We start from the raw sequence: 13169 nt of genomic DNA, 5'->3' as shown, positions 1-13169 counted from the left end.
ACTGAGCCCGCGTGCCACAACTACTGAAGCCTGCGTGCCTAGAGCCTGTGCTCTGCAACAAGAGAAGCCGCCACAGCGAGAAGGCCATGCACCGCAACGAAGAGTAGCCCCCACTCGCTGCAACTAGAGAAAGCCCGCGTACAGCAACAAAGACCCAATGCAGCCAAAGATAAATAAAATAAATTAATTAATTAAAAAAAAACTATCAATTCAACTTAATTAAATTCAATAATTATTTACTGTGCATCTACCACGTGCCGGGAATGATGCTCAGTTCTGGGAATACAAGAATGAACAACTGCTCTGAAGTGCAGGGGAGACGAACATAAAGTGCAGAATTATAAGGGTGGTACTGGAGTGTACAAAAGGGGTTCCTAACCCAGATTCGGGGTGGGGGGGTGTCAGATAAGGCTTCCTGGAAGAGGTAACATCCAAGCTGATGTGTTGAGTTAAGTAAGTTAGTCCGGTAACAAAGGGGAGATGAAAGTCCCAGACAGAAGGCAAAGGTGAGAAGGGGTAATCCCTCTTAGAGTGATAAACCTCCACACCAACATTTGTTTATCACAGCTGTGCTGGGCCAGTAACTCCAAAACCTCCCCAACAACTCATTTTAACAGGAGTCCACTAATACTGTTTTCCTTTGGAGCCTTGTTTAGTATCTGTGGGTAAAGGGTTAACAAAACCATTTTTCTTTCCACATGCGAATATGACCTTCAGTTAACTTTCTTTCTCTGTCCCCTGGCTGACCTGATTTCAATGGGGTCTACTTTGTTGCCAGGACACATCACTGATGATAAAAATGACTCCTGGTTGGTAAGTTGCATGTGGACTGGGCAGACCTAGGAACGAACATGTGATGGGAGTTGTTATAAGAGGTACTGGCTCCTGTGGGACATGAGGCTTCTAAATTAAGGCTGTTTCCATACCCACCAGACGGGGCCTTAATTCCTTCCATGTGAGGGGCCGAGAGAGTGGTTCCTGGACAGCTTTGTGGACAGTGGTAAATACCACTGCAAGAACTCCCTGCCCCCAGCAGAGGAGGGCCTGGTACTGCCCTGCTGGCACTCTGTATAGATGGGGACAGTGGGGGGGGACAAAGGTGGCCTGTAGTCATCATGTGAGTCTAAATATGTAACTGAGCCTAAGAAGGTGTTGCCCTGGTAGGCCCTGCAGTAGCCATGCACAAACATCTAACTCTCATCTAACTCTCAAAACGCTATTTTTTATAATAGCCAGTGTTTAGGAAGGATGAGAAAATAACCGTATAATTTTTTCCTAATTGTCCCTTCATCACAGCACCTGTGCTAAAAATCCCACTAGTCATTACTAATTAAGAATCATTTTTTACCTTGTACTAAGGCCCTTCCTCTCTCTGAAACCTACCCTCCCTCTGTCAGCGCCCCCATCCACACACCAGATATCATTCAGTCATGCTACTTTTCACACCATGTTTCTCTCTGGTCCATTTTAAATTTAACCAAAGTGGGCTTTCTTCTAACCCGTTTTCCTACAATCATCTTCTCACAACGTATTTCTTACTTTCCCTCTGCTCTATCATCAAAATCTAGGCTCTCTACTGTGTTCCTACCTATTTGGATCTCCCGTCACTCATTTTCATTCTACTTTATCTCAACACTTCCCGCTGTCCCGGGAGAATGCTTCTCTGGATGGCCAAGAATATGCTATGCTTTGGGAATCCTTCCTTGAGTAAAATTCACTTCTTTACTGAAGGTTTTCTCATTGTGCAAAATTTTCTGGCCACGTCTACCTGACCCTCCCCCCGCCCCAAAAAAAGTGTAAATGTTAGGAAAATAAGCCTATAAATACACAAGTTAGCAACACAAAGCTGTCAAATGGCCAGTTCTGTCATAGGTTGGTTTTTTTTTTTTTTTTTAGTTGTCTGTTGCCTTTAATTAACATCTAAATAGATACCATATTCTTCTATAATTAAAATATGGAAATGTCCATGAACAAAATAGATAAATTTTTTGTCATATGCCTAGGAAAGAATGGTGGCAATAAGATACATCCAAGGTTTCAGCAGCAACATCTACGCAGCCAGGGCGTGGTCAGTGTTTGGGGACAGAGGTAAATATCCGCAATCCGTGCATACCTTTGATTTCTTCTTTTAGTGCCTGATTTACCATCTGGTGCTGCTGGACAGTTCTCTTCTCCTTAAATTCTTCCGATTCGATTTGAATTTCATACATTGCCCCACAGCCTCCTGAAATGTCAGTGACTTTGATAGCTGTAGCTCGAGGAAACTTTTCTTTGAGAATTTGGGTCACTTTGAGCTCCCCCTCAGTCTGCGAGGCAAAAATACGCTGGGCACAGTGGAGAAGAGGAAGCCGGCCGGTCCCGCGGAGCAGACGCGCTGCCGCGGCCGGGCTCCACGCCGCCATGCCCGGCCGACGCGGCCCGCCATCTGAGGTCCATAGGTTGGTTTTTAACATAAAAAATCCTTCTGCCAGTATCTTTTATTTTCTCAACATAGTTTTTCACAAGCACACACTAAACTACAGAAAAAGAAAAACCAGATCCAAGGGTTCTCAATAGTAAGCCAACAGTGGTGTTGGGACACAACTTAGTCCTTCCTACTGTGGTTAGGAAAAGAGAGCTCATGTGGGCTCCCCTAAAGACACAAGACTGTGATTTTAAGATCTCGAAATATCTAGAATGAGAGCTATACACATACTGGAGAATTCACTGAGAAATCTGGGCTGGAAAGAGAATTTTGATTCCCTAAGAAGAATGGGACTGGGCAGTTGGGAACCAGTAGTTTTCTTGCTAAGAAAAAAATTGTTCTGCTTTTTAAATAAGACCAAAAAATCCATAGGGAAACTCTTTAGGTATGATAAAGAATCAATTAAAATTAAAAATGTATATCAGATATTCTATAGAGTATTATATTTTTATAAATATATTTTATACTTACTGATTTTTCTACATCATTTTACTTTTAAGGTTTAGGGGTTTTAGCTAATAAAAATAAGTTTGTAAATTCTACATAAAATAAAAGACTAGACTTTCTCCAATTCCTCCTCCTCCCACTCTATAGATTCAGATTTGATAGTTCTTTTGTGGGGTCAGGAAATCGTATTTTCTAAATAAGCACTCTGATTCCAGAGCAGGCAGACTTGAAACCACTCTTTGAGAAACACTTGTTAAATGGTGGAATGTCCCCTGATATGCCTTCGTATATCAGCAGCAAAATGTTTTGAATTTAAAGGTGCTAGTTATTATAACTTTTCCACAGGAAGTCTAATATGTTTGCCCACCCTTCTAAAATTCCAAAGATAGAGTCCTTGATCCCCTAGAAGGGATAAGCACAAACAATAAGAATATCTGTCAAGGGTTAAATTGTAAATGGAGCTTATTATCTCTTACTGGTAATTTTCCTTTTTCACGTATAGAATAAACTGATTTCTGTTGCTGTAAAATATATATATATATATATACACACACACACACATATCAATAAAAGGCTAGAATTCCTTTTTATGTAGTATCCCAGTTCCACATGCCTTGAAAGTTGGGTCTTGGAGATCATGACTCCTCACTACCCACTTGCTGGCACTATAGATAATTCTAACCGCAGCTACTGAAAGGAAAAATTTAACTACTGAAGCATTGAGGTTGCCCTGAGTCTCACAGCTTTGGAGCAGTATCTATTGTTGGGTTTTTTGTTTGCTCTATTTGATAACATTTAGACAAAATTGAAAAAGTTGAAAAGTAGAAGAGAGAGGAAGACTAACAAAGAGCAGATAAGACTGTTCAAACAAAGGAAAGATTCTCTAGTTCCAAGTTCTTCTACCTGTGTATTAACTGGAGGCATTCACTAGCACTTGTACTTTTGTCTTCTTGACTTGAATTAAAACATATCGTGCTAAGAATCTGTTTACTTGGCCAGAGACAAGGTTTCATTAATCACCAAAGAGCAATAAAATATTGCTGCTTAATGAGGTCCAAATATACTATCATCACTGAACTTAGCAACCGTCTAGACTATGTAACCACTTATCATCAGAAACCCATCAAAGAAAACTCCTGAAAAGACTGAATCCCTCATATGGCTTCAATCCCACCTCAGCACTCAACACCCTCACTCTCTCCTCTCCAATCATTAGTTTTATTTCAGTTCCTCAAATGCTCCAAGATTTTTCCCACATCCAGGTCTTCGAATATGGTGTCGTTTTTCCTGGAATATTCGCCTACTCCTCACTTGACTCACTTTACCAGATCTCACATCGCTATCACTTCCTTCAAGGGAGGCCCTCCCAGGCCCGTCTCTCAGGCTAGTTAAGGAGTCCCCCACAGCCCTATGCAGCCCCCAGCAGGGCACTGCTACATTAGGGATTCATCATTTAATGTGTATAGTCCCTGCTAGACCTCATGCTTCATGGAAGGAGGGGCCATCTCTATTGTATCTGTACCATGTCCCTGAAACATAGTAAAATTCCTGGCACACACTGATGCTCAATAAGCATTTTTTGAACAAATAGATAAATCAATGAAACAGATGTACAGCTAAGGCATAATCTGATTTAATACCAAATTAACATATGGCAATCCTCCATGGGCTGATAGAGTCAAGAGTTAGCTAGTGACAACAAGCATAAAAGCAACCAAATCTGCACAGGCCCAAACACAAGGGAGCTCCTAATTCTTTGACATCAAAAACCAACTTGGAAAGTTATGCCATTAAAGAAACCAAAAGATGATGGCTTTTTAAAAAAGGCAAGAAATGATCAGCCATAACTCAATTTAAGGAAAGCCCAAGAAGCTGTGTGTGAAACACTTGGGTTTGTTCTTGGTTCATTTCCAAAATGCCATGTAGGAGACTTGGCATGTTAAACGGAGATGATAGATTGAAAAGAGAAAACGAGCATAAGCCCAGAATCAAAAATAAAAGTGAGTCAAATCTTTAGATGAGCAGTATTCAGATAGACTAGAAGAGAAGTATGGGTGTTCAAAAGTGACCCTGAAACGGGAATATAATAAAGTCTAACTCAATTGAGCAGTCAACCACATGCCTTCAATATGATAAGCATTTTGCAAGCCAGTTAAGTCCTCCAAACCATCTTACAAGATAGGCACCATTATATTCTTATTTTTCAAATGAGGTAACTGAGTTTTTAAATAGTTGAGTAATTTTCCCAAGGTCATATAATTAATGTGAAACCCTTATTCAAACTCAAATTTGTGGAACCCAAATTCTTAAACTCACTATGCTACAAACTACCCAAATAGAAAACTCTGCACTTCATTTCAGCTAAATTCACATCATCTCTCCCTTCAGTGACATTTCTGATGCCCTACACCGCTCTCCAGGGTATTTCAGTGAAAATATAGAAGACTTATGTTTAAGTCCTTCTCTCCAGAAAAACCATGGAGAGTCCCATTAACAAACGCAGAGAAAGGCTCCACTAAAGAGGGGAACCAGGCTGGGCTGGAAGTGTTTCAGCTTCCTATCAATGACAATATGATAGTGAAGTCCCATTTTACATACATTTTTAACTCTGCAAATGTGTCATGCGTGTGTTTGCTTCTGAATGTGTATGTGTGCAAATATGTGAGCCTGTACGCTCAGGAGACTGTCTAGATGCATTTACACCGAACTGTAACAGTAGTGATTCATGGGAAGGGGAATGGAATTAGAAACAGGGATGAAGGGGAAAGATTCCTTTCTAGGCTGCATACTTCTATAATGCTTTAGCGTTTTACAACAAGCCATTAGGTCAAAGAAAGTCGTCTAGTCCATTTTCTGCTTGAAAAGAGAATTGTCTCACGGCAGCTCTGAAAGGAAGCTTTCTTCTCACCCATCTCAGAGGCTGACACAGAGCCTCCTGATAATTTCCTAAGAGACACTGCCTTGTTTATTTCTGCTGGAGCTTACTGCATTTTGAACCTATTTTTTTTTCCTTTCTTCAATGTACTAACACTTCTTTGATAATAGCCAGTAAGGTTATATTCAATCTGAATGCAATAAAACAATATTTCTTAATAGCTCCCAAAACCACTTTAGGGGACTACATTCACTTTGACCACAAAAACTTAACTCACACTAGGCCCAGGGGTCTTCTGGCTTCAAATGGGTGGTCTACACCAATGAAAGCAATGGGTTCTGTCTAGTCCATGAAGTTTCAGGTCAATTCACCTATGGGTGAAACCTTGAAATAAGCTTGAATTCATCTGTCCCTCTTATTCCCCAAATCACCAGGTTCTGTTTTCCCCCATATTATTGTTTTACAAATACACAAATAACATATGAATATGCTCATTATAAAAGAGGAGAATCACAAAGAAGTGTATTAAAAATGACTCATTCTTGACTTTTTCTCTGATTGCAAAATTAATCACTGAAATCCATTTGTGTGCATCCTTCCAAATATTTTCCAATGTGTTTATAACCTAAGAACACAATATTGTTCTGTGATTTTTTTTTTCATTCCTTCATTCCCAATATATTTCAGAACTTTTTTATGTCAGCATATTTGGGTCTGCCTAATTCCTTTTAACGGCTCCACGGTATTCCATAGTGTGACATATCCTAATTAATCTAGGATACTATTCAATTAATACTACATTAAAAATTAATAAAATAAGCTAAAGTAATATAACACTACTGTATTGATAGAAATTTAGGGCACTTCTACTTTTAAACTATTACAAACAATGCTGCAATGAACATCCTAGCACATTGTTTTTATGTCCAATAAGTATTTCCATAGAATAGCTCTTAAAAATAAAATTCCTGCTTATTGTCAATTTTGATGAATATTGCCAAATTACCACTGAAAAAATACTCCATTATTGTTTAATTTTCTAGCTCTATGGTATTCTTTTATATCTGGTAGGCCAAGATAGTTCCACATCCCTCACGGATTACTCTTATGTTTCAAAATTACCTTAGCATAGTTCTCATTTAGACCAACTTTAAAATCAGGTTTTCAAGTTCTATTAATTTTTTTCGTGAAACAAGAAAAGAATGGATAGATGAAGAGTATGGCTCCTCGGGTTTCTGCCCACTCCATGTCCCACCCTGTGGGAGAAGCAGCCAGGGCACTGGAAAGGCAGGCCTCTGAGGCCCCCAAAGCCAACGTCCGGAAGTTGGACCTCGTCCTCCTTGCCCCTTGTCAGGCTCAGGGAAACCTGGCAAACGCCTCTGGGTCCCACCTGGCCTGTCAACTTCCTACTTTAGGCAGCAGTGGCCTCGAGGTTCTAGGCAGAAGCACCATCACCAGAACGGAGCATCTCAGAGAGTGGGGGGCACCGGAGACTGCACAGGGAGGGGAAGAGGCCCTGGGGCCAGACAGACCAGACGGGCTGTGACCTGGCCTGCCTGCCCTGTCTGTGTGAGCCCAGAAGAGTCCCATGACCACTCCAGCCCTAGACTCCTCGTTGATAATAAGGAGATTATTACCCTCGCTGTAAGGACACTAAAATCAGGACCACCGATCACATTTGTGAAGTGTCTTGCACAGTGTCTGAAGTAGACAAGGTTAAAAAAAGAGAGGAGGGGGTGTTTTCACTCATTTTCTATCAACCCCCTTGTGATTTCGCCTCTCTCCACTCCTCGCCGCTACTCCACCATGAGAGCAAAGCTGGGCCAGCTCTCAGGCACCACTTGGTGTGACTGTGCTGGAGCATCTGCCCCCGGAATTACTGGGGGCCAGGGAGCCTGAGTGCTCATCTACTTCTCCCAGCCACAGCCCCAGGGCCTGAACCCCGACTGTCTGAAATTGTTCTCCTATCAGACTGTTTTCTTCATCTTCCTCCACCATGAATTCATTCAACAAATATTTAGAGAGCACCTGCTCTGTGTTTGGTGCCAGGCTAAGCCTGGGGAATGCAGTGGAGGTCCAACAGACAGTCCCTGCGCTCAAGCAGCACGTGTCCCCTGCTCTGTTCTTTTGCACAAGCACCTTTTTAATTTATTTTTATTTTTTTATTTTTGGCTGCATTGGGTCTTCGTTGCTGCGCGCGGGCTCTCTCCAGTTGTGATGAGCGGGGGCCACTCTTCATTGCAGTGCACAGGCCTCTCATTGCGGTGGCTTCTCTTGTTGCGGAGCACGGGCTCTAGGCACACGGGCTTCAGTAGTTGTGGCACGTGGGCTCAGTAGTTGTGGCTCGTGGGCTCTAGAGCACAGGCTCAGTAGTTGTGGCGCACGGGCTTAGTTGCTCCGTGGCATGTGGGATCTTCCCGGACCAGGGCTCGAACCTGTGTCCCCTGCATTGGCAGGCGGATTCTTAACCACTGCGCCACCAGGAAAGTCCTGCGCAAGCACGTTTATGTGGCCATGATCCAGGATCTATTTTCAACATGTTTCCCTCTGCTTTCTACCACCAACCATGGCTGGCTCTCTCCGCCTCCCCTGCACACCAACCCCCATTGAATAAAACTATAAAACAGCTCTGCTAGCAAGCATCTAGGACATAACCTTAAGAATCTTGTTCTTTAAATCACATCAGCATCAAGGACATAGTACAGTACTGAGAAACCCTGCTGTTTGAAATCAAATCAGGAACTTCCAGGCCAAAATAAACCAGCTTTAACCTAAGACAGATGGAATGCTGAGTGCGTTAAAGCAACTCTGCTTTGGTCTAGGAGTCAGGCAGTATTCTTGTCACCACTTCTGTTAATTAGAATCGTCTGTGCTTTCCTAGCAACATATATAAGCTCTGCTCAAGCACCACTTGTAGAGACTGTGTTCCTAAAGACAGGGCTCGCTTGCCTGGCAAGCATAATAAATTCAGATCTGTTTCTCAGAATCAGGGGCTGTTATCAACAACGTTTTATCTCAGAGTTTTCATAGCTCGTTATTCCTCAAGCACTGGGGCTAGTCCTTCAGGGTTTGTTGGCCAAAAACAAATAACCAAATGTCCCACTAAGAGGTTTTTCAGGTGAGGGATAGTGAACCCAGAAAAAGAAATGCAAAGAGGTTGGTAAAGAGTCTCAATGTTCTAGATGTAAACATGATACAATTCGTTTCCAGTAACTGCTACCAACAACACTCTGTCAAGCCATCTCCTGCTGGACGGCAGGTTCCTGAAATGATACCCCAGACTGATTCATAACTTGTCAGTCAAATACAGCATGAAAATGGATTTATTTCTGTTCTTTAAGACTCCATCCAGTTCACTTTATAATTTCAGTCTTGTCTTTAAGACAAAGACTGAAACATGTGTGCTGCTCAATTACTCATATCACTGTCTGCTTATGACATTCAAAACATAAAGCAAACGATGAGTCCAGCCCCACATACAATTTAAGACTGAATTTATTTAGTAGGGCTGAGAGTACTAGAAATAACATGGCATTTGTAACTGGGGAATCGGCAAGCAGGCCACTCAGATTGTTCACTTAGAAGTAAAGAAACAACAATTAGAAGTACTATTAGTACCAATGAAAATAAAACTAACAAATTCAGAAGGGTGCACCCATGAGAAACATTTTTAAAAGAAAAGAAAAAGAACAGCTAAGAAAATGTGACCTGCACTTAACAAGCAATCCAAAAAGCCCTGCTCAAGAGACATTTAATAATAGAATCTTTTTTATTCCTAAGGCATTATTCAATTCTGAGCTAAAAGTACACTTTGAATGATTCATTGACAACTACGAAGAAAATGAATCTGGATTTGCAGAGAGATGATTAAGACAGATAGGATATGAATAGATACAGAAACACATACATACACACACACACACACACACACACACACACACACACACACACACACACACACACACACACACACACAGAGACCAGGAAGTTGGGAAAGTGGTCTGGGGGAGGCTGAAAGACAGGCAAGACAGCCAGCCCCAGATCTATGTCTTTTGAAGGACTACGGAGAAAGGAGAGCTGTGAAGTGAGAGTCTGCTGCCAGAGAGGTTACATTTGGCCCTGGGTCTTGGTTCCCTTAGCAGCAAGCTGCATCACTGTAGAGCTGGCTAAAAACGTCAGGCTGTTGAATGCTTTCTTGCTTTAAGGCTTCTGTTGCCATGGGAACAGTCACCCTCTATTTTCTGAAAGGTGGTTAGTAATTAGATTTAGGAGAAAGCAGATTCTATTTCAACCTTGAATTCAGCCCACTCCTTTCTCTGATACTGCTGTCCTGCATGTTATTACTGAGAATTCAGATATCTTGGGAACTAATATCCAGGAAAAGATTCTAGGTCTAGGTTCCCAGAATCTCTCCAGACCCCTTAGTATGGATCTATGAGGTATGACTACAAAATCATGACGTTCGAGTATGAGTGTGTGTTTCAGCAAACAAACCAGACCTTAAATAAAGAAATTCATGCCATGTCCTGCTATCATTGTTTGCAACTCTTCTAGAACTCCTCTTTTGATAGTACTTTCAGGGCTAGTTTAAAAGCCCCACTGGGAAATCTGTATCCAAACATTTTAGATATATCTTGTGCAGTAAATACATAATTTTATGTCAGTGCCAAAAGTCACTGTGAGTCCAGAACAAGAAAGAATGAACTATTCTTGTTTACACTAATAGCAGAAGTAACAAACCATCCTTAAAAATTATGTCCCTAAATAGTGCCCTAAGCCAGAGCAGACTGTGACCCCAAATTATTGCCTGGCCTCTGTGCCCCTAGGCTGTGGGTGCTGAAGTGGATTGCACAGTGGGGTAAAAAAAGGAAAAAATTATATCTACACACACCCATTAAGATGGCTATTAGCAAAAGGAGAAAGAGGAGGAAGAGGGGGAGGAGGTGGAGGGAGAGGAGAGGAAGAAAAGTATTAGCAGGAACATGGGGAAATTAGAACCCTCATGCATTGCTAGTGGGAATATAAGATGGTGCAGCTGCTATAGAAAACAGCATGGTGGTTCCCCCCAAAATTAAACATAGGATTACTGTATGATCCAGCAATTCCACTTCTAGGTAGAGACTCAAAAAATTGAAGGCAGGGGCTTGAACAGATAATTTGTACACCAAAGTTCATAGCAGTGTTACTCACAATAACTAAAACATGGAAATAACCCAAATCTCCACTGACAGATGACTATATAAATAAAATATGATATATACACACAGTGGAATACTACTCAGCCTTAAAAAGATGCATGCTACAACATGGATGAACCTTGAAGACGTTACACTAAGTAAAATAAGCCAGATACAAACGGACAAATCTTGTACGATTCCACTTATAATGAGGTACTTGGAATAGTCAAAGTGATAGAGATGAAAGTAGAATGGCGGTTGCCAGTGACAGGAGGGTGGGGGGAGAAAACAAAGAGTTACTGTTTAATGAGTACACAGCTTCAGACTGGGGAGAGAGAAAAGTTCTGGAGATGGATAGTGGCGATGGTTGTACAACCATGTGAGTGCATTTCATACCACTGAATTGTACACTTAAAGATGGGTAAAATGGTAAATTTTAAGTTACGTATATTTTACAACAATAAAACAATTACATCTATAAAAGCCAAGTCAAGGGTGCCCAATGTGTCTGCAAACCTGCCTGTTCTCAGCTTGGTACACATAGAAATTCTCCAGGACCAACCCAAACATTTGAAGTTAGTTTTCCTATCACTCTTGACCAGATCCTGGTTTGAATTAAAAAAAGAGAAAAGCAACTTCTCACTGATGAGACAGACTTCCAAGTAGAGTTGCCAGATTTGTCAAATAAAAACACAGGATATTCAGTTAAATTTAAATTTCAGATAAACATCAATTTTCTTTTAGAATAAGTATGTCCTAAATGTTGCATGGGACTTAATTATATTAAACATTTTTTGTTGTCTACCTGAAGCTCACATTTTACTGAGCATTTTTATTTTACCTGACAACACTAGTCCTTCTAGTCAATGATATCTTCTCTTGCCTTTAAACAGGGTCTCAGTTTAAAGGCCGCCACTGTCCGGATCTGCCGCACTCAGGCGGGAACCAAGCTGTTACCAATCCTTCTAGCGCAGAGAGCAGAAAATGAAGTACAGATACGGGCACAGTCATTTTCCCCCATTACGCAACAGTCGATATATCTCAAAAATCCGACACCTCAGCCCTCGTCCTCAGCCTGGGGGTTAAATACTATTCCACTCTGAGCTTAGCTCTCCATGGGGTCTGGAGCTTAGAGGACACTGATGGATTGCATCAGTCCTCCCTAATAGGTCATTAGATATGAAAATATCATGTTGAAAGATGTTTACTGCATCATTTCTAGCTCTCCTTATCTAAACATGTCTGTGATGATTTCCAGCGACAGGAAGGCCATTTTAAAACTTTCACTGCAACCATAAACAAGATGAAAAGACAACCCTCAGAATGGGAGAAAATATTTGCAAATGAAGCAACTGACAAAGGATTAATCTCCAAAATTTACAAGCAGCTCATGCAGCTCAATATCAAAAAAACAAACAACCCGATGCAAAAATGGGCAGAAGACCAAAATAGACATTTCTCCAAAGAGATATACAGATTGCCAACAAACACCTGAAAGGATGCTCAACATCACTAATCATTAGAGAAATGCAAATCAAAACTACAATGAGATATATCACCTCACACCAGTCAGAATGGCCATCATCAAAAAATCTACAAATGATAAATGCTGGAGAGGGTGTGGAGAAAAGGGAACCCTCTTGCACTGTTGGTGGGAAAGTAAATTGACACAATGACTATGGAGAACAGTATGGAAGTTCCTTAAAAACTAACAATAGAACTACCATATGACCCAGCAATCCCACTCCTGGGCATATACCCTGAGAAAACCATAATTCAAAAGGAGTCATGTACCACAATATTCATTGCAGCGCTATTTACAATAGCCAGGACATGAAAGCAACCTAAGTGTCCATCGACAGATGAATGGATAAAGAAGATGTGGCACATATATACAATGGAATATTACTCAGCCCTAAAAAGAAATGGAACTGAGTTATTTGTGGTGAGGTGGATGGACCTAGAGTCTGTCATACAGAGTGAAGTAAGTCAGAAAGAGAAAAACAAATACCATATGCTAACACATATATATATGGAATCTAAAAAAAAAAAAAAAAATGGTTCTGAAGAACCTAGGGACAGGACAGGAATAAAGACACAGACGTAGAGGATGGACTTGAGGACACAGGGAGGGAGAAGGGTAAGCTGGGACGAAGTGAGAGAGTGGCATGGACATATATACACTACCAAATGTAAAATAGATAGC

At 41.2% G+C, this 13169-nt stretch overlaps 1 protein-coding gene across 1 annotated transcript; it reads right to left on the bottom strand.

Moving 5' to 3' along the window:
- Window positions 1-1908: 1908 nt before the first annotated feature.
- Window positions 1909-2427, bottom strand: LOC133089705 (bolA-like protein 3). Its single transcript, XM_061187816.1, has one exon. It carries the CDS (start codon window positions 2400-2402, stop codon window positions 2070-2072), a length of 333 nt encoding a protein of 110 aa, XP_061043799.1. The 5' UTR covers window positions 2403-2427; the 3' UTR covers window positions 1909-2069.
- Window positions 2428-13169: the final 10742 nt, after the last annotated feature.

This window comes from Eubalaena glacialis, chromosome 4, assembly GCF_028564815.1.
Source record: "Eubalaena glacialis isolate mEubGla1 chromosome 4, mEubGla1.1.hap2.+ XY, whole genome shotgun sequence".
Taxonomy (NCBI): domain Eukaryota; kingdom Metazoa; phylum Chordata; class Mammalia; order Artiodactyla; family Balaenidae; genus Eubalaena; species Eubalaena glacialis.
This window is presented reverse-complemented; position numbering and strand designations above follow the sequence as displayed.